Source organism: Vicia villosa, unplaced genomic scaffold (assembly GCF_029867415.1).
Source record: "Vicia villosa cultivar HV-30 ecotype Madison, WI unplaced genomic scaffold, Vvil1.0 ctg.006807F_1_1, whole genome shotgun sequence".
NCBI lineage: Eukaryota > Viridiplantae > Streptophyta > Magnoliopsida > Fabales > Fabaceae > Vicia > Vicia villosa.
Genome location: NW_026706801.1, coordinates 6,774 through 29,253, shown reverse-complemented (window position 1 = coordinate 29,253; position 22,480 = coordinate 6,774). Strand labels below are relative to the sequence as shown.

General features: G+C 40.6%; 2 protein-coding genes across 2 annotated transcripts; both read right to left on the bottom strand.

Annotated features, from left to right (window-relative positions):
- Nucleotides 1–1,755: 1,755 nt before the first annotated feature.
- LOC131643057 (uncharacterized) lies at nt 1,756–8,439 on the bottom strand (the record flags this gene model as incomplete). Its single annotated transcript, XM_058913205.1, has 5 exons — nt 5,328–8,439; nt 3,719–4,009; nt 3,289–3,412; nt 2,489–3,129; nt 1,756–1,930 (listed from the first exon to the last, which is right to left on the bottom strand). Coding segments are annotated over exons 1-5 (4,343 nt in total), but the record flags the coding sequence as incomplete, so codon positions are not given.
- Nucleotides 8,440–8,814: 375 nt separating this feature from the next.
- Nucleotides 8,815–10,719, bottom strand: LOC131643056 (uncharacterized). Its single transcript, XM_058913204.1, has 3 exons — nt 10,414–10,719; nt 9,427–10,332; nt 8,815–9,180 (listed from the first exon to the last, which is right to left on the bottom strand). Exons 1-3 carry the CDS (start codon nt 10,717–10,719, stop codon nt 8,815–8,817), a joined length of 1,578 nt encoding a protein of 525 aa, XP_058769187.1.
- Nucleotides 10,720–22,480: the final 11,761 nt, after the last annotated feature.

The following is a 22,480-nucleotide window of genomic DNA, read 5'->3' as shown; positions in this document are numbered from 1 at the left end:
GGGAATCCGATCCTAGTTTGCTAACCTCAGTTAGACTTCAAAAAAAGAGACACAGCCGAAGGGTGACTCGAGATCTAGAAGGGTATGCCAATAATCATTGGACTTGGCGAAACACAAGAACTACAAGGTTCCTTCAGGCCGAAAGGCGGGATGTAATTGTACAAGAGTGACAATCATTCGGATTGCCATACAAAGTATGAGTTATCTAAACGATTGAACTCAGCAAACGGGAAATCACCAAAGAGATAATGATCTTTGTGCAGAATGACTTTGTATCCAATCCCCACTAGAGTGAGACTTCTTTTGGGAATATATTATCTTGTGCCTTTTAGAGCACGTACAAACTTGGCTTATGCATTGATGCATGCTTGAACTTTCTTTACGTAATGCTCCATATTCATGGGAATGCTACGCTTTTGAGGATGCAGTGTGAATGCAATGATTACTATATGCAAAGTGCCAAATAAAGGCATTCGTGTGAACACCGGAGAAAGTCTTTTATCTGATGAACTCTGTGGGGATTCTTTTTGACTTCTTGACTTTGTGAGGCCACCAGATGGTTTCTTGGACGACCCCCAGTATGTTACTTCTGTAGGGGGGAACTTACACCAGAGGGGCCATATCGTCATCTTGTTTGGAGACTTTGAAGATTGCACCTCCCCTTTTTGAACTTCCACATCTTTGTCGAAGGATAAGGGAATCTAATCAACACTGCGGAGCATTTGAGCCTTGTCTCCAGAGAAATAAACTCTGGTACTTGAAGGAAAGGAGACCTCTGGGTTCTTGAAGCGTGGATACTGGCATCTGACTATGCTGAATGATCGGAGGTTCCTGCAAGACAAATCAAGCAAATATGCCCCAGGCATGATGGTTCTACCTCGTCCATCATCCCAAGTACTCAAAATCTTTAAGCAATTCTATTTGTTTTAGCTCATGTTCCTTTTGTAGGACTTCGATGTTAGAAATGCAATGCTTACCAAAATAATTGGACGCTTTTGTAAACAAAACAGTAAAAATAAAACAATGTAGGAATTTTGAGTAGAATATCTTTTTATTAATGAAAAGAAATGCCTAACATAGGCGGGTACACCAGGAAGCGGCCCCTTAAGGAGGTGGCCACCAAAAAAGAAAACAAATAGAATTTACAAACATGGCAACGTAAGAAAAGATTCCATTGGGTTCCAATCTTGCTATGCCTTGCAGATCTTCGATGTTCCTTCTGCTTTGCTTTCCGAAATGGATGAATGGATTGATCCTTTGCCCTTGTGAGCCCTCCAATTATGGTGACTAATTATGCTTGAAGATCTAATGCACGACGCAGTCATTCGCTTTTTGTCCCTCTTTTGCCTGGACCGCCCTTTCGGGTTTTCAATCCACCAGGACCCCTTTTTTGCCTAAGTCGCCCTTTCGGGTTTTCAACTTAGCGGGTATACTTTATTTCTTTTTCATTCTTTTTCCTGATCTTTTCCTTTTCTTTTATTTTTATTTTTTGATCAGGTTTATGCGAAGTATTTTTTAACTGCGTCGGCATTCACGGGAAGTGGGAAGTCTTCGCCATCCATAGTTGAGAGGATCATGGCGCCACCTGAGAAGACTTTCTTTACGACATAAGGCCCTTCGTAATTCGGAGTCCACTTTCCCCTAGGATCGTTGTGAATAGGCAGGATCTTCTTAAGCACAAGGTCACCAACCTGAAAGTGTCGAGGTCGGATCTTCTTGTCGAAGGCTCTCTTCATCTTCTTTTGATAGGCTTGCCCATGGCATATGGCCGCTAGCCTCTTTTCATCAATGAGGTTCAATTGGTCAAATCTGGTCTGAACCCAATCGGCTTCACTGAGCTTCACATCTGTTAATACCCTTAATGAAGGGATTTCAACCTCCACCGGAAGAATCGCTTCCATGCCATATACCAACGAGAAAGGAGTTGCCCCTGTGGAAGTACGCACCGAAGTACGATAACCATGTAGAGCAAAGGGCAACATCTCATGCCAATCCTTATAAGTGACCACCATCTTTTGCACAATCTTCTTGATGTTCTTATTGGCTGCTTCAACTGCGCCATTCATCTTTGGCCTGTACGGGGAGGAGTTATGATGCGTGATCTTGAAGTCCTCGCATAGTTCCTTCATCATCTTATTATTGAGGTTGGATCCATTATCAGCGATAATTCTCTCAGGAACCCCATAACGACAAATTATGTGGTGCTTGATGAAGCGAGTCACTACTTGCTTGGAGACATTTGCATAAGACGCAGCTTCAACCCACTTGGTGAAGTAGTCAATAGCAACGAGGATGAAACGATGTCCATTAGAGGCGGTGGGCTTAATTTCCCCAATCATATCGATGCCCCACATAGCAAATGGCCAAGGAGATGTCAAGACATTCAGAGGAACTGGAGGTACGTGAACCCTATCTGCATATACTTGACATTTGTAACATACCACCACATGGTTGAAACAATCATGTTCCAAGGTCGACCAATAATAACCTGCTCTCAATATTTTTCTAGCCATGGTGTGCCCACTTGCATGTGTACCAAAGGATCCTTCGTGTACCTCTTGCATGATCTTTGCTGCTTCGTGTCTATCCACGCATCTAAGCAACACAGAATCAAAGTTCCTCTTGTATAACACACCTCCGGCAATGAAGAACTTGGCAGATAGTCTCTTCAGAGTTTTCCTATCTGTGAGGGAAGCACCCTCAGGATACTCTTGGGTTTCCAGAAATTTCTTAATGTCATAAAACCATGGTTTCTCATCAGGCACATTATCAATGACACCACAGAATGCAGGCTCATCCAACCTTTTGATCACAATTGACGGCGCTTCATTGTCCCATTTGACTTTGAACATGGATGCTAAAGTGGCCAAAGCATCAGCCAAATGGTTTTCCTCTCGAGGGATATGATCAAAAGTGATCTCATCGAAATATTGAGCCAGTTTCACAACATGTTCTCTATAAGGAATCAAATTGGGGTGGCGTGTTTCCCAATCTCCGCTAATCTGGCTAATCACCAAAGCGGAATCTCCATAAACTGCAAGATTTTTAATCCTCAAATCAATGGCCGCCTCAATACCATATATGCAAGCCTCGTATTCAGCCACATTATTAGTACAATCAAAACAAATCCTGGCCGTAAATGGAATATGAAAACCTGTTGGAGAAGTAAGCACAGCCCCTATACCATTACCCAATGCATTAGAGGCACCATCGAACACGAGCGTCCATCGCGCCCCTGGTTCAGGTCCTTCCTCTTGATCTTGACTTTTGGAAGTTTCTGCCACGCACATTATATCTTCATCAGGAAACTCAAAGTACATAGACTGGTAATCGTCCACAGGTTGATGTGCAAGATAATCAGCAATCACACTACTTTTAATGGCCTTCTGAGTAGTGTATTGGATGTCATATTCTGTCAAGATCATTTGCCAACGGGCAATCCTCCCTGTCAATGCCGGTTTCTCAAATATATATTTGATTGGGTCCATCTTTGAAATCAATAAAGTGGTGTGAGTCAACATATACTGTCTCAGTCGGCGAGCAGCCCATGCCAAAGCACAGCAAGTTTTCTCGAGTAGTGAGTATCTTGATTCACAATCGGTAAACTTTTTGCTAAGGTAATAAATTGCGTGCTCTTTTCGACCGGACTCGTCATGCTGACCCAGCACACACCCCATTGAATTCTCGAGGACCGTCAGGTACATAATCAAAGGTCTACCTTCCACTGGAGGCATGAGGATTGGAGGCTCTTGCAAATACTCTTTAACCTTATCAAATGCCTTTTGACAATTGTCATCCCACTTTATTGCCTGGTTCTTTCTCAATAACTTGAAGATAGGTTCACACGTGGCGGTAAGGTGTGAGATGAACCTTGCAATATAATTTAACCTTCCCAAGAATCCACGAACCTGTTTCTCAGTTCTCGGCTCAGGCATCTCTTGTATAGCTTTTACCTTGGCGGGATCGACCTCGATACCCCTTTCACTTACAATGAAACCAAGCAACTTTCCTGATCTCACTCCGAAGGTGCACTTATTGGGATTCAACCTTAACCTGAACTTTCTTAACCTTTCAAACAATTTCTTCAGATGAACCAGGTGCTCTTCTTCAGTATGGGACTTTGCAATCATGTCGTCCACATAGACCTCAATCTCTTTATGAATCATGTCGTGAAACAAAGTCACCATGGCTCTTTGATAGGTTGCCCCAGCATTCTTTAACCCAAACGGCATGACCTTGTAACAAAAGGTGCCCCAAGGCGTAATGAATGTTGTCTTTTCCATGTCTTCGGGCGCCATCTTTATTTGATTGTAACCAGAAAAACCGTCCATGAAGGAGAAAACTGAGAACTGAGCAGTATTATCTACCAATACATCAATGTGAGGAAGCGGGAAATCATCTTTCGGGCTCGCTCTATTCAGATCTCGATAGTCGACACACATTCGTACCTTCCCATCTTTCTTAGGTACAGGTACAATGTTGGCGACCCATGGTGGATAAACTGTTACAGCAAGAAAACCTGCATCAAACTGCTTCTGAACCTCTTCTTGGATTTTCTTGGACATATCCGGACGTGTTCTTCTGAGTTTCTGTTTGACGGGCGGAGAATTTTCTTTAAGGGGTAGCCTGTGCACCACAATGTCAGTATCTAATCCAGGCATATCTTCGTAAGACCACGCGAAGATATCAGAATACTCCTTCAACATTCCAATCAACTTTTCTTTCACACCCTCGTTCAAAGAAGCCCCTATTTTAACCTCCCTTCTCATCTCTTCGGTGCCAAGATTCACCGTCTCAATAGGCTCTTGATGTGGCTCGATCACTTTCTCTTCTTGTTTCAACAATCTGGCCAACTCATCGGGCAATTCACAATCTTCTTCATCCCCTTCTTCAGCGGTGTAGATAGGGTTGTCAAAGTCATGACGAGGCATAGCAAGATCGTTGTCAATAGAATCTGGAGGAGAAGTGGATCTGCATGGATTATGATTTATGCTTTATTTTAGAATGGAGGGATGATGATGAATAAGAAACGTTGCCATTTTTTTTGATTAATTATAAATATAAAAGTAAAAACGAAAGACAGGGAACAAAATATTTGAATGCAAAAACGTCCTTTTATTAATGATTTTAACATTGAAAAACAACACATGAGGCCCTACATATGTTCACTGTGTCTTGGGCAGGACACAGGAATTATTGCATGATAAACAAAAACAAACAGTATTACTTTTGATCAAGAGCAATTGAGATGATGTCTTCAGATGACCAGTTGAGAAGCTTCTGTCCCGGGACACACGGCTTGATCCATTCTTCAATGTCATAATCACTATCCACATCATCATCAGCAGCGCAAACATGATCCTTGACGATGCCAGCACTAGAGAACTTGATTGGAACGAAGGTTCCGGGCTTCTTGAAGGACCCATCAGAAGAACTCTGCCCCAACTGATATCCAATCCCACACTTATCCTGCTTGATTGGTAGATCCAAGACTCGGCCCCATCCTTCAGGATGACCAGATTCAACCACAGCTTTGGCTTCCTTTAGTGAAGACATAGGAGCCTCCAACTTCTTCTTTTCAACATAAGGGATCTTGATAGTCTGGACAGCCTCAAACGCTTGACAAGGTGTTTCGTGGACCTCCCCTTCCACATCAATATATTTGAAAGACGCAAGATGGCTTACCACATGCTCTTCCTCCCCACATATTGTGACTATCTTCCCTTGAGTGGCGAATTTGAGTTTCTGATGCAATGTGGAAGTCACGGCCCCAGCAGCATGGATCCATGGACGCCCCAGGAGACAACTGTAGGCCGGGTGGATATCCATCACAAAGAAAGTAATAGTGAAGAGTTGAGGACCTATCATCACTGGTAAATCAACCTCCCCAAACACCGACCTCTTTGAGCCATCAAAGGCTCTCACAGTTAATTCGCTCGGCCTTATCTCAACACCAGAATAGTCTAGCCTCATTAAAGACGACTTTGGTAACACATTCAAAGAAGATCCATTATCAACAAGAACACGAGATAAAATAGTCCCCTTGCACTCCACAGATATGTGCAAAGCTCTATTATGTTTTCTACCTTCAGAAGGCAAATCTGCATCAGTGAATCCCAATCCGTTTCCAGCATTGATATTAGACACAACCCCTTCAAGCTGATTTACTGAGATCTCAGGAGGGACAAAGGCAGTGCCTAGGAGTCTCAATAAAGCATTTCGATGCGTCTCGGAGCATAAGAGCAACTGTAAGATCGAGATCTTAGATTGAGTTTGACTCAGCTGGTCAACCACTTTATACTCACTCTTCTTGATGATCTTTAGGAACTCTTCCATCTCTTTGGCCACAGTATCTTCAGAGTTAGAGCTTTGCCCCGGATCTACCGTATCTTCTACCACTCTTTTCCCTTTTGCTTGAGCTAGAGCTTCTGCATTGTCATCGCGAGTATTCTGGGGAGGATTGAAAATACGACCACTTCTTGTCATTCTTCCAATGCCAACAACATTATCAACATCTTCTTTCTCAACCGGTGTTTTAATCTCGTACTTGGCCCCTTGGTAGAAAACTTCTCCGCCATAATTCCATGGGATTGCTTTCTCACTAGTATACGGAACGGGACCAGGTGATGTAATAACCAAAGGAGGTGCTCTGGCAGGAATTGGGATCTTGGCAGGAGTGTAAGGGATGGATGCCACATTAATTTCATTCTCAAATACCTCGGGCCGTCTTACACGCTCAAACTGTAGATACCCACTATCTATCAACTGTTGAATACCATTCTTCACTTTATCACAAACTGATGAAGTGACCATGCAATTAGGACAGAATTCTCCACAACCAGCGTATAGTCTCATCCTCAACAATTCCTTCTTCAATAATGGCAGCAATGAACCCAATTCGATCACATCTTTAACCAGGTGAGTGTCTTCAACAACCTCAATAGCATTTGCCGCATGGGTTCCATGGGGAGGCATAGGATTCTGAACAACATTAGGCCCTTGAGTAGGAGTAAACTCGATGGCTTTGGAGTCGAGCAAATCCTGGACTTTATGCTTCAACGCTTTACAGTTTTCAATATTATGTCCAGGTGACCCAGAGTGGAATTCACACCTTGCATTAGCATCCCAATTAGGAGGCAGCTTAGCAGGAGTGGCTAGAGTCCTCAATTGGACCAAGTTCAAATCGAGGAGATATGGCAATACTTGTGCGTATGTCATTGGGATCGGATCAAAAGCTCTTTCTGGCAATTTCGGTCGTTGTTGGTACTGACGCGGCTGATACCCTTGTTGTTGATGTTGGAAAGGAGCATTTGGGATAGTCACAGCGGCTACTTGTTGATGAGCCTGATTTCTGCCACTACCATAGTAAGCAGCACTCGTTTCACCTTCTCTTTTCTTAGCAAACCCATTATATGGCTTCTTTCCACCAGCCCCAGAGGAGGAACTAGCAGCACTCGGATTCTGTATTCTACCAGCCTTAATTCCACTTTCAATTCGCTCACCAATCATAACCAACTCGGCAAAACTTGAGGATGCAGAACAGGCGGAATAGTATTGACCCTCTAGAGTGTTGGTGAACAGGTCCATCATTTCTCTTTCCAACATGGGTGGCTGGACCCTAGCCGCCAGCTCGCGCCATTTCTGCGCATATTCTTTGAAGGACTCATTAGCTTTCTGGGATAAATTCTGTAACTGAGTGCGATTTGGTGCCATGTCAACATTATACTGATACTGCTTTATGAAGGCATCAACCAGGTCTCTCCAACTTCGGATGTGAGTTCTCTCCAACCTCATATACCATTCCAAGGATGCCCCAGTCAGGCTATCTTGGAAAAAGTGCATCAATAGTCCTTCGTCCTCAGAGTATACATGCATTTTGCGATAGTAAGCTCGGACATGGGTCTTGGGACAAGTATTCCCCTTGTACTTCTCAAAATCTGGCACTTTGAATTTTGGCGGCACACGGACACCAGGAACCAAACCCAAGTCATTAATGTCCATACCGAGTCCTTGGCCTTCCATGGCCCTCATCCTTTCCTCCAGTCCTCTGAACAACCTTCCAGCATCATGTGGAAATCCCAACTCACTTTCAGGAAATAGATCCTCGTGTCGATCTTCTTCCAACACGGGGATGGCAGCAGCTCTTCTGATTTGTTGTGTGGCTTGTCCTTCAGGAATGGGCTGGGGGGGCCCATAAGGATTACCTTGATTAGCAGCAGGAGGAATTACACCAGGTCCTCCGATCACAGATTCACCATTGACACGAATATCAGCGGGGTTTCTTTGTGGAGGGTCCGCAACAACCTGAGCAACTGTGTCCATCCTGATTCTGAGTTCCTCTTGGCGATCAGCCATGTTTTGCATGACTTCCATGAACTGAGCCATTTGAGCAGTAACCTGAGTTCTCATCTGAATAAGATCGTCCCTTAACTGATCCATTTGCAGTGAGTGATTAGCCCTTGTGTAGTAGCGATGTGTAGGCGGAGGTGCAATTGCTGAAAGAGAAAACCTGATCAGTCAGATAAGAACACCATCTGATGTACCTGTTTGTGCATGATGTGCATGAGGTGCATGTGTGCATATGATGTGAGGTGCCATTTTCAGAGTACCCAAAATATTTAATATTAATCAAGAATGTTTAACAATGTGACAAAAGATAAGCATCAAGAGGAAACAAAAAGACTCAAATTTCATTAATAATCTCTTTTTGAGTTTGGGCATACCCATACATTGACAAGATAGTTCAAACAACAGAGAAGATAAAGGACCCCATCCAACAAGCCTGGTGGTGGTCGCGAAATATAAGCTCAAACACTAATCCATCTGGGTGTAAAACAAAGGTCCTCCTTGTTTAAAGTGCTCGTCGCTCCACTTCTTAGTTTCATCAAACATCTTCTTAGTCACTTCTCGGTCTCTTCCTTTGACAAAACTTTGAATCACCACATCTTTGCGAAACAACTGCCCATCTAACATATCACAGTGGGCCACCAAGCTCTCACATCCTTTGCAATCAGGGAGGGTATTCTTTTCAGATGTACTTTCCATTTCTGCTATCTGGTTTCTGAGCTTTGCATTCTCTTCTGTTAGTCGAGCGGAACGGAGATGACTACCTTTAAGTTGTGTCTCCACGGCCATCCTTTGAGTAACTTCCTCTTCAAGCTTCTTCTGGATTGCTACCCTCTGAGTGGTTTCCTCTTCAAGCTTCTTTTTCAAACTCTTTACCTCGGCCCTAGCCTCTTTCTCTACCCTGAGCTTGTGAGCCTTTAAGTCTTCTCTGTATTCTCTCTTGAGCTTTTCTTCTGCCTTTTTTACCGCTTCTTCTATAACCCTTTGATGGTCCTCAATACGAACAGTGGTAACTCTTTCACCCTTTTCAGTTCTAGCCCTTTTTTGAACTCTGGAAGATCCTCCTTTCAGTATTTTAACCTCATGTGCTAATTCAGCCCTCTTCTGATCCACCAAGAAGTACTTTATTTTAGCGTCTTCCCCTTTTTCTCGCAACCTGATATTCTCCACATGTACTTGGTTGTACTCCTCAGCTGGTACAGTGGCAGTTAAAATCTCAGGTGGTTGTTCATATAGAGGGCTAACCTTCGGGAAAGGCAGCAGGCGCTCCTTAACTCTTTCTTCAACCCATTCAGTATAAGCTTTCTTAGCAATGGCATTCTTTCCCCCCAAAGTAGTTCGGTCTTCTGTATGAATTTTGTTCCACGCACTCCTCACTTTCTCCAAACCTTCTGGATCGGTTCCTTTTTCAAAACAAACGGACTCAAATATCTCTTTTTCCAAAGGCTTGTCCTTCAGTGCAAAACCCAACTGGCGCAGTGCTAGCTTCGGATTATAGTTGATAACTCCTTTTGTCCCTATGAGAGGAACATTGCCAAAACTTCCACATCTGGTTATAACTTGCTCGATGTCCGTTCGGAGGTGATACCAAACAATATCATTTGCAGTAAGTCCCATAATCCTTTGGGGCCACTTTTGTGAATCTCTTGTAGTGACAAATGCTCCGCTTTTAGGCAAATGTGAAGAAAACCATTCGTACAGTATTGGCAAACAACCCCCAACTGATCCCTTTTTTCCGTACCTAGAATGGATGGCATAATAAGTGTCGGCCAACAGAGTGGGTACAGGATTTTGATCCATGAAGAGACAAATGGCAGTGAGATCAACAAAATTTGGAATATTCGGAAACATCACTAATCCATAGATCATGACGGCCAGGAGAGCATTGAATTCTTTCCACTTTTCCTTATCAGCAAGGGTTTCAGCTTCCCTCATCAGAAATTTCACATAGAATCCATGGGTCCCACCATTAGGCTTCCAGTTATCCTTAACGTCCTTCATGCTCAAATAAAGAGCACCAGCAATGCGATCCAATTTGGGCTTCTCGGGTGCACACACAAAAGGAACCTTATGTGGAACTTTGATTTGAAGAATGTGTGCGTACTCTTCGAGGGTAGGGGCTAGTTGGTAATCTTGAAAGGTAAAGCAGCGCAGCTCAGAATCATAAAACTGAAGAAGAGTGTAGAGACCCCACTCATCAATACGAGTAGTTAACATAAGCAGAATGTGGCCATAAGTCTTTCTGAATTCATCCAAATTTTGCCCAGTAACTCGGGTGCTCAATCGAACCAAAGGTGTTATATCCTCACGGTAGAAACTGCAAGAGAAGGTATGCTTCGTAGTCTTTTTGTTGACGGTCACACTGTTAGCCATTCTTGATGAAGAGTGTTGACTTTGGATACCTGAAAAATGGCATGCATATGAATGTTAATCTCTTTTCTCTTTTTTTTCCTTTTTTTTTTCTTCTTTTTTTTTCTTCTTTTTTTTTCTTCTTTTTTTTTCTTTTTTTTCTTTTTTTTTTGGAAATTAAACATGCTATGATGGTTATGATGCAATGAAAGATCCTCCCCACATAGGAGAAGTGTATGTTTCTTCTGAGCAGGATTGGATGTTGCAGGACCAAAAATCCGGCATAGATACCGCAAACCCATGAGAACCATAGTCACCAACATAACAGAACAGTCACCAACGGTACCTGTCATGAATATCCCACCCCACTCACAGGTGAATCTAGGTCAAGGTAGGTCGAAAGGTCTCCAGCGTTAGCAACTCTCCTGAAACACCGTCATTGTTGCAAATACATGCCAACAACGGTATCCCATTCGAGTCTCAGCTGGTCGTGGGTCTCATGATCGCAATCAACAGAACCTGACATTCTGTTGGCGTCATGACTATCCACTCTATCCTAGGTATCCTATGTGTTAACTCTGGCCTGGGTATTGGGCCTTTTACCTCATAGAACAACCCACCCAACCTGCAAAACAGAACAGAAGACCCCAAGGAACACAGAATATAATCCATATGCATGATGTGCAAACAGAAATAAACATGATATGCAAGCAGAAAAGTAAACATGTAAACATATATACAAGGTATAGACATAAAAACAAATAAACACCCAGTAAATAAACAAACAAACGCAGGCTAGGATCGACTCACTAAGGATGGACCAGCAACAGGTCTATCAACATCCCCAGCAGAGTCGCCAGCTGTCGCTACCCGCGAAAAATGGATCAGAGTCGCCACTAATATATTCATCCCATCGCGGGAAAGGAATATCAGAAACCTAACTCAGGATAAAACAAGGTCTTTCGACCAGAGAACAGGGCACGGGAGTCGGTTACGCAAGGGGAAGGTGCTAGCACCCCTCACGCCCATCGTACTCGATGGTATCCACCTATGTTTGTTTCTATCTAAAGGGTGTCTAATGTCTAAAACTAAATGCAAATGAATGAAAAAGAAACACGGGGAAAAGAAGGAATTATTTACAAGTGTGCTCGCTTAGGCCCCGCGACCCAATGCCTACGTATCCCTTACAAGGAATCAGAGCGACCGTAGTTCGGCTCCATAGTTTCCATTTGTTTTGTGTTTTTTAGTTGAACAGCGGTTAAGGTCACAATCCACGATGCTCGACCTTTGGAGACTTATACGCCTAATTTTGGAAAGGACTTAACTTGTTCTTAAGCGCCTAACAAGGCGAAAGAAAGAACTTGGGTTTGTGTTTTTTATGTAACTACATGATGAACAAAACCCAATACAAGGTTTCGCACCACTTCGTCACTTTGTTTTAATTCGAGCCTTTATTAAGTGTTTTAAATGTTTTTGGTTGGGTATTTTTTAAGGGAATTTACTTTGCGATTAGAATCACATAAAAATGTATAATGATCGAGAAGCAGATTAGGGAATGAATCCCACTCACTTCTATCCCATTATATAATGTTCAAGAAACAGATTAGGGAATGAATCCCACTCATTTCTATCCCATTAATTAATGTTTGAGAAACAGATTAGGGAATGAATCCCACTCATTTCTTTCCCATTAAGTAGTGACCGAGAAACAGATTAGGGAATGAATCCCACTCATTTCTATGCCACTAAGTGATTGAGAAACAGATTAGGGAATGAATCCCACTCATTTCTCTATCACTTTCTTAATGTGATTCGCATCTTTATTTATTAGTGTTTTAAAGTAGAAAAGAAAAAGAATGAACAAGGGAACTAACCTATTCTCTAATCTAAGTTGTTCTATTCTACAAGTGACCCTAAGGTCAAGGATAAGGGATCTCTACCTATGTTATCATGCATAGTCTACAACCTAAGTTGTTCTATGTGACTAATCTTAATGAAGATTGAAGTCACCACCCTAAGGGAACATGGTAAGCATATAGTAAGAGATAAGCAAAAGCAACAAGCAAGGTAGGTGACTTAATGAAGTCCCTAACCAAGTCTACTCCTAAGAGAGACTACACACAATGAATCCCAAGAGAAAACAATCCACAAAAGGTGGAGGAAGAACAAACAATCATCGCCTCTTAAACTAACAACAATCAAAGTGTGAAAGAAGAGGCAAAGCATAAGAAAGAGGGAAGAAAGCCCTATGGCAGTAGCAAACCAAGGAAATTAGTGTCCTAAATCAAACACAAAAGCATAATGGCATCACACGAAAATATTCACAAAGAGTTACCAAAGTATCGCATAAATCGTTACTTAACAATTAGTGAACAAACATCAATTAACCGGAACAAAAAGCAAATGAAAACATGATCAAAGCTTAAAGTCAGTAGCAATTAGTTCATTTATAGGTCTAATACCTCATACCAATCTATGTTAGTCAACTAGCTTGAAGCAACACAAAGTTCTAACAAAAACTAGACAAAACTAGGTCAAAACTAGTTAGTAAGTTCAAATGGTGAATGAAGTTTAGAAAAATGCAATCAAATGATAGAAGTCAGTAGCTAATAACCTCTAATAGGTGTCTAAACAATCACGGAATCAAGTCACAAAGTTTCATACAAAATTATAGGTCATTCGGACAAGTTACGATACAATCGTTAATCAAAAGCGAGTTATTTACAAGTAACAAAGAAAAATCAAGTAAAATAAGAAAACATGACTTGAAAAATTCAACTCCAGGTCTTAGGACCTCTAAACATCCCTACTTATATGTACAAAAAGAAACTAAGTCAATTGCATAAATGCAAAGCAAATTATAGGTCAAATTCACATGGTTATCCGTTTAGGAACGCACACAAATCGGGTATAGAAAATCTAATGAAAACCTAACCAAAACATAGAATTAAACTTTTATTTTTTTCACACAATATGGTATATGAGTCTACTGATATCACACAAAAAATGGCAATTAAATTCTACTCCTAAGGTATTAAACAAAATTAATTTGCAAAACCGATTGAACTTAAAAAACACAATGAACACACTAAAGAAAATGATTTATTAAAAACAACAAACTAAGTTCTGAAAAATCTAACAAAAATATCAAAAATTTCTACACACATCATTCTATTTAAAAAATATTTTTATTGATTTTTTATTTGAAGGAAAACAAGTTTATGAATCAAAGATTAGAAAAGAAATAAGATTGAAAATAAAACTAAAAATCTGTCTAACAAGGGGGGTGAGAAAGCAAAAAGAAAATGTACTGATTCTAAGCTATGGCGCGTTGGGCCTAATTATCAGGGAGGTGCGAAAATAATTGGCGCTAGGCCCATGATCACGTGTGGCCCAGTCTGTATACATTATTCCATTACTTTCTTATCTCATGTTTAATTGCCAGCATGCATATTATTACACTATGGTTTTTTTATTCAACGTGACATGTAAACAAATGGACATGGTATCAATGGGGCAACTCTATACTTAAGTCATAAAAGACAAAAATGAATTACTCAACCAATCAGAACACAACACCTCAACATCCAATCATTGAACACAAAAAGAAATTGCAAAATAATGGGAAAGTGGACCAATCATGCAATGACACGCAGGCAAACGGGAGAAAAAAAACAGGACGCCATGCACGGACGCCGGAGACGTTTTCCGGTTGTCTTCTCCTGCGGTTCCCACGGTGGAGCCGGACCAAATTTTCCAGAAAACTCAAAAGCCACCACCTTTCCACTCGGAATTTCACGCCGAGTACGGATCTGCAATTAGTTCCTTCTAATTCCTACTCTATTCTCTTATCCGAACGCAAACTTAAAACCCTAGCTTCATAACAAACTCACCAAAGAACAAACTAAACACATCAATCAATTTCGATCCACTCACAGAGTTCAAAAAGACGATTCATCCGTCCAAACAACAAGTTTCACACGCAAACCGAATTCATATTCAAAGGCAACGAATCATGCATCATATGCAACACCTTCAATGCAAACATGGTGGTCTAAATCCTAACCCAATCCCTGATGACGGGTTCCAGGCCTATACATGCTTCTAAAGTCATGGAAAGAATCACTTACTTGTTTGATCTTGAATCAAAGAAAGGAGCACAATATTATCACTGATCGGAGCTTGATGATGATGCTGATGATGAAAGAACTTCAGAGAAACGATGCACCGAATGAGAAGCGAGCTCAGTTTCGCGCATGTTGAGGAAGGATCCTGATCTTTCTCATAATCTCCATGGATAATGATGATCTTGACAAGAGAAGGTTGACGTGGTGGTGATTATCTTGAAGGTTGAAGCTTTGGTGAAGAGTTTGTTAGAGAAAGCGGTTGGGAGTGAGAGTGAGTGAGTGAGAAGAGTGATGAGAGAGGGTTGTGTTCTGGAACTCGCTAGAAGAGAATGAAGCGTGGGTTCGCAATGTGTGTGTGATTTTGATATTTATATCATGAGTGTGCATTATTGGTTATGATGAGGTGTAGCATAGCTTAGCCTTTCTCCAAACTTAATGTGCAAGGGTTGTTCAATTGGAGTAAGCTCTCACGTGCCTTTTTCTCTAGCTTTAGTGCATGGACCTTTATAGTAATTGGTGGGGATGTGCTATGCTTGCTGATGGAAAATAATAGAAGCTTGAGTTTGCTTCCAAACACTTGACTTCTAGCTCTTATATCTATCTCCATACTTAACCAAATAGACTCATTATTGGCTCATTGTAGAGAGAATGTATGATAGAGCAAGTTTCATGTTGGAAAGATTGAAAGAAGAGGTCTATAACTCATTCAAAAGTTGCTTGCAACCTGATGGTATGACCCTGTGCATTACCTGTGCGCATGACTTAAAGCTGGCCCATGTTCTTGCCCAAATGAATATTTACGAGGGCACCATTTTAGAGCCTTGTATCTCGATCTACACCTACCCAATTGCTACCATATGTGGCTTGTTTGAACGAGATCATGGCAAGGATTAACTTGACACTAAGCATGGGTCTTGAGGAGGTTTTTGGACCTTTAAAATTGATGTTTAAAATGGCGCGCCATGTGTTTGACATAATGCCATGCGCATGACCTGGATCCTGGCCTGGCTGGATGCGTAACATGGATTTTGCGAGGGCACAACTTTGGGGACTCATAAACGACTCTTTGCTCACTCAATTGACTTTATCCTTGGCTTATTGGGTAGAAGACATGGAGGAGATTAGAATGGGACCAAGCTTGCATTCATAGCACATTCATGGAGCTCAAGAAACTGTTTCCAATATGGCATACCATGTGTTTGACATAATGCTTACGCGTGCCCAGAATTTCTGCCTGGCAACTTGGCTTGTGTTCCAATGAAAATGTTCAACTTTAGACTTCCATAACTTTTGATCCAAGCATCCTTTGAAAATAATTCCAACTACAAACTTGTAATATGCCATGAGATGAACATTTTCTATGTTGAGCTTGTCTTGAAATTATTCCATATGCCACGTGTAAATTGGTGCTGAAGTGGACTGATCATCATGCTTTAAAGTGTCAAAATATTTTCTAAGTGTGAGAATTTTCCTTTTTTAGTATAGCTTCCAAAAATGGCAACTTTAACAATTTCTTGATTTTATTTTATTTTGTTGACTTTTCTTTAACCGATTTTCCACCAAAAGTCCACATTCGACAGTTGACTTTGACTTTGGCCAAAAGTCAACATTTCCTGATTTTTTTCCAGTTTCAGGTGAATTTCCCGATTAAACCGCCTCTGATCCAATTTCAAATCATTCTTCAACTCAATGAGAATTAAATGAATACTTCCTCAATACACCCAGGATTTCATACTCAAAAATGACCTTCTGATTAAATTTTGACCAAAAAGTCAACAGGGTTGGCTTTGGTCAAAACCTCAATTTGAAAACCCTGATGAACCTGAAATTTGTATCTTTCAACCAGAGCTTTGACTCGGAGAGAATGAAACCCTGATTTTAGGAGTATGCCAATGGGGATGATCCTCTTCAATAAGGCCTCAGATCTGATTCTTCTTAACCAAGAATTTCCCCAACCTCGGCCTCTTTTTGTCAATTTTCTTGGGCAGTAACTGTGATATGGATGAATGTGTTAGATGAATGACCTACATGCGGTATGTACATGAATGTGAAGTGAGGACCGATTGGAGAATAAATAAGTGGGCAAATTTTGGGGTGCAACAACTACCACCTAGCCGATCGCGGGACAAAGGATTGTGATTGGCAACAAATCTATGGAAACCTAGATTTCCGTGTTTTACACGCGCGAACCATCGGAGCATTACGGGCAAGATACGGCATAATTCGACGCCAAAGGGTTGCGTAAATATGCATTTTCCATAATAGGAATCATGGGGTTGTGATGATAATGGATGGTTGAAATTTATTCTTACCTTTCTTGTTTTTCTATTTTCTTATTAATAAGCATTTTCCTAATAATAATAATAATAATAATAATTGTTTTGGGTTGATGTTTTGGGCTTTCACATCATAAAATGATGTTTTGGTCTTTAACATCATAAAATGATGTTTTGGTCATTAACCGTTTAATATCTCAATTCACGAAACCACCGAATCTCCTTCTAATGGAGCCCGCGCCTAGGGGTTCCGCATGGAATAACGAACAAGAGAGGGTTCTCGAGAATGTCGTTGCTCACTACCACCTAGCCGATCGCGGGACAAAGGATTGTGATTGGCAACAAATCTATGGAAACCCAGATTTCCGTGTTTTACACGCGCGAACCATCGGAGCATTACGGGCAAGTTACGGCATAATTCGACGCCAAAGGGTTGCGTAAATAAGCATTTTCCATAATAGGAATCATGGGGTTGTGATGATAATGGATGGTTGAGATTTATTCTTACCTTTCTTGTTTTTCTATTTTCTTATTAATAAGCATTTTCCTAATAATAATAATAATAATAATAATAATAATAATAATAATAATAATAATAATAATAATAATAATAATAATAATAATTGTTTTGGGTTGATGTTTTGGGCTTTCACATCATAAAATGATGTTTTGGTCTTTAACATCATAAAACGATGTTTTGGTCATTAACCGTTTAACATCTCAATTCACGAAACCACCGAATCTCCTTCTAATGGAGCCCGCGCCTCGGGGTTCCGCATGGAATAACGAACAAGAGAGGGTTCTCGAGAATGCCGTTGCTCACTACCACCTAGCCGATCGCGGGACAAAGGATTGTGATTGGCAACAAATCTATGGAAACCCAGATTTCCGTGTTTTACACGCGCGAACCATCAGAGCATTACGGGCAAGATACGGCATAATTCGACGCCAAAGGGTTGCGTAAATAAGCATTTTCCATAATAGGAATCATGGGGTTGTGATGATAATGGATGGTTGAGATTTATTCTTACCTTTCTTGTTTTTCTATTTTCTTATTAATAAGCATTTTCCTAATAATAATAATAATAATAATAATAATAATAATAATAATTGTTTTGGGTTGATGTTTTGGGCTTTCACATCATAAAATGATGTTTTGGTCTTTAACATCATTAAACGATGTTTTGGTCATTAACCGTTTAACATCTCAATTCACGAAACCACCGAATCTCCTTCTAATGGAGCCCGCGCCTCAGGGTTCCGCATGGAATAACGAACAAGAGAGGGTTCTCGAGAATGCCGTTGCTCACTACCACCTAGCCGATCGCGGGACAAAGGATTGTGATTGGCAGCAAATCTATGGAAACCCAGATTTCCGTGTTTTACACGCGCGAACCATCGGAGCATTACAGGCAAGATACGGCATAATTCGACGCCAAAGGGTTGCGTAAATAAGCATTTTCCATAATAGGAATCATGGGGTTGTGATGATAATGGATGGTTGAGATTTATTCTTACCTTTCTTGTTTTTCTATTTTCTTATTAATAAGCATTTTCCTAATAATAATAATAATAATAATAATAATAATAATAATAATTGTTTTGGGTTGATGTTTTGGGCTTTCACATCATAAAATGATGTTTTGGTCTTTAACATCATTAAACGATGTTTTGGTCATTAACCGTTTAACATCTCAATTCACGAAACCACCGAATCTCCTTCTAATGGAGCCCGCGCCTCAGGGTTCCGCATGGAATAACGAACAAGAGAAGGTTCTCGAGAATGCCGTTGCTCACTACCACCTAGCCGATCGCGGGACAAAGGATTGTGATTGGAAGCAAATCTATGGAAACCCAAATTTCCGTGTTTTACACGCGCGAACCATCGGAGCATTACAGGCAAGATACGGCATAATTCGACGCCAAAGGGTTGCGTAAATAAGCATTTTCCATAATAGGAATCATGGGGTTGTGATGATAATGGATGGTTGAGATTTATTCTTACCTTTCTTGTTTTTCTATTTTCTTATTAATAAGCATTTTCCTAATAATAATAATAATAATAATAATAATAATAATAATAATAATAATTGTTTTGGGTTGATGTTTTGGGCTTTCACATCATAAAATGATGTTTTGGTCTTTAACATCGTAAAACGATGTTTTGGTCATTAACCGTTTAACATCTCAATTCACGAAACCACCAAATCTCCTTCTAATGGAGCCCGCGCCTCGGGGTTCCGCATGGAATAACGAACAAGAGAGGGTTCTCGAGAATTCTGTTGCTCACTACCACCTAGCCGATCGCGGGACAAAGGATTGTGATTGGCAACAAATCTATGGAAACCCAGATTTCCGTGTTTTACACACGCGAACCATCGGAGCATTACGGGCAAGATACGGCATAATTCGACGCCAAAGGGTTGCGTAAATAAGCATTTTCCATAATAGGAATCATGGGGTTGTGATGATAATGGATGGTTGAGATTTATTCTTACCTTTCTTGTTTTTCTATTTTCTTATTAATAAGCATTTTCCTAATAATAATAATAATAATAATAATAATAATTGTTTTGGGATGATGTTTTGGGCTTTCACATCATAAAATGATGTTTTGGTCTTTAACATCATAAAACGATGTTTTGGTCATTAACCGTTTAACATCTCAATTCACGAAACCAACGAATCTCCTTCTAATGGAGCCCACGCCTCGGGGTTTCGCATGGAATAACGAACAAGAGAGGGTTCTCGAGAATGCCGTTGCTCACTACCACCTAGCCGATCGCGGGACAAAGGATTGTGATTGGCAACAAATCTATGGAAACCCAGATTTCCGTGTTTTACACGCGCGAACCATCGGAGCATTACGGGCAAGGTACGGCATAATTCGACGCCAAAGGGTTGCGTAAATAAGCATTTTCCATAATAGGAATCATGTGGTTGTGATGATAATGGATGGTTGAGATTTATTCTTACCTTTCTTGTTTTTCTATTTTCTTATTAATAAGCATTTTCCTAATAATAATAATAATAATAATAATAATTGTTTTGGGTTGATGTTTTGGGCTTTCACATCATAAAATGATGTTTTGGTCTTTAACATCATAAAACGATGTTTTGGTCATTAATCGTTTAACATCTCAATTCACAAAACCATCGAATCTCCTTCTAATGGAGCCCGCGTCTCGGGGTTTTGCATGGAATAACAAATAAGAGAGGGTTCTCGAGAATGCCATTGCTCACTATCACCTAGCCGATCGCGGGACAAAGGATTGTGATTGACAACAAATCTATGGAAACCCAGATTTCCGTGTTTTACACACGCGAACCATCGGAGCATTACGCGCAAGATACGGCATAATTCGACGCCAAAGGGTTGCGTAAATAAGCACCTTCCATAATAGGAAGCATGGGGTTTCGATGATAATGGATGGTTGAGATTTATTCTTACCTTTCTTGTTTTTCTATTTTCTTATTAATAAGCATTTTCCTAATAATAATACTAATAATAATAATAATAATAATAATAATAATAATAATAATAATTGTTTTGGGTTGATGTTTTGGGCTTTCACATCATAAAATGATGTTTTGGTCTTTAACATCATAAAACGATGTTTTGGTCATTAACCGTTTAACATCTCAATTCACGAAACCACCGAATCTCCTTCTAATGGAGCCCGTGCCTCGGGGTTCCGCATGGAATAACGAACAAGAGAGGGTTCTCGAGAATGCCGTTGCTCACTACCACCTAGCCGATCGCGGGACAAAGGATTGTGATTGGCAACAAATCTATGGAAACCCAGATTTCCGTGTTTTACACGCGCGAACCATCGGAGCATTACGGGCAAGATACGGCATAATTCGACGCGAAAGGGTTGCGTAAATAAGCATTTTCCATAATAGGAATCATGGGGTTGTGATGATAATGGATGGTTGAGATTTATTCTTACCTTTCTTGTTTTTCTATTTTCTTATTAATAAGCATTTTCCTAATAATAATAATAATAATAATAATAATAATAACAATTGTTTTGGGTTGATGTTTTGGGCTTTCACATCATAAAATGATGTTTTGGTCTTTAACATCAGAAAACGATGTTTTGGTCATTAACCGTTTAACATCTCAATTCACGAAACCACCGAATCTCCTTCTAATGGAGCCCGCGCCTCGGGGTTCCGCATGGAATAACGAACAAGAGAGGGTTCTCGAGAATGCCGTTGCTCACTACCACCTAGCCGATCGCGGGACAAAGGATTGTGATTGGCAGTAAATCTATGGAAACCCAGATTTCCGTGTTTTACACGCGCGAACCATCGGAGCATTACAGGCAAGATACGGCATAATTCGACGCCAAAGGGTTGCGTAAATAAGCATTTTCCATAATAGGAATCATGGGGTTGTGATGATAATGGATGGTTGAGATTTATTCTTACCTTTCTTGTTTTTCTATTTTCTTATTAATAAGCATTTTCCTAATAATAATAATAATAATAATAATTGTTTTGGGTTGATGTTTTAGGCTTTCACATCATAAAATGATGTTTTGGTCTTTAACATCATAAAACGATGTTTTGGTCATTAACCGTTTAACATCTCAATTCACGAAACCACCGAATCTCCTTCTAATGGAGCCCGCGCCTAGGGGTTCCGCATGGAATAACGAACAAGAGAGGGTTCTCGAGAATGTCATTGCTCACTACCACCTAGCCGATCACGGGAAAAAGGATTGTGATTGGCAACAAATCTATCGAAACCCAGATTTCCGTGTTTTACACGCGCGAACCATCGGAGCATTACGGGCAAGATACGGCATAATTCGACGCCAAAGGGTTGCGTAAATAAGCATTTTCCATAATAGGAATCATGGGGTTGTGATGATAATGGATGGTTGAGATTTATTCTTACCTTTCTTGTTTTTCTATTTTCTTATTAATAAGCATTTTCCTAATAATAATAATAATAATAATAATAATAATAATTGTTTTAGGTTGATGTTTTGGGCTTTCACATCATAAAATGATGTTTTGGTCTTTAACATCATAAAACGATGTTTTGGTCATTAACCGTTTAACATCTCAATTCACGAAACCACCGAATCTCCTTCTAATGGAGCCCGCGCCTCGGGGTTCCGCATGGAATAACGAACAAGAGAGGGTTCTCGAGAATGCCGTTGCTCACTACCACCTAGCCGATCGCGGGACAAAGGATTGTGATTGGCAACAAATCTATGGAAACCCAGATTTCCGTGTTTTACACGCGCGAACCATCGGAGCATTACGGGCAAGATACGGCATAATTCGACGCCAAAGGGTTGCGTAAATATGCATTTTCCATAATAGGAATCATGGGGTTGTGATGATAATGGATGGTTGAGATTT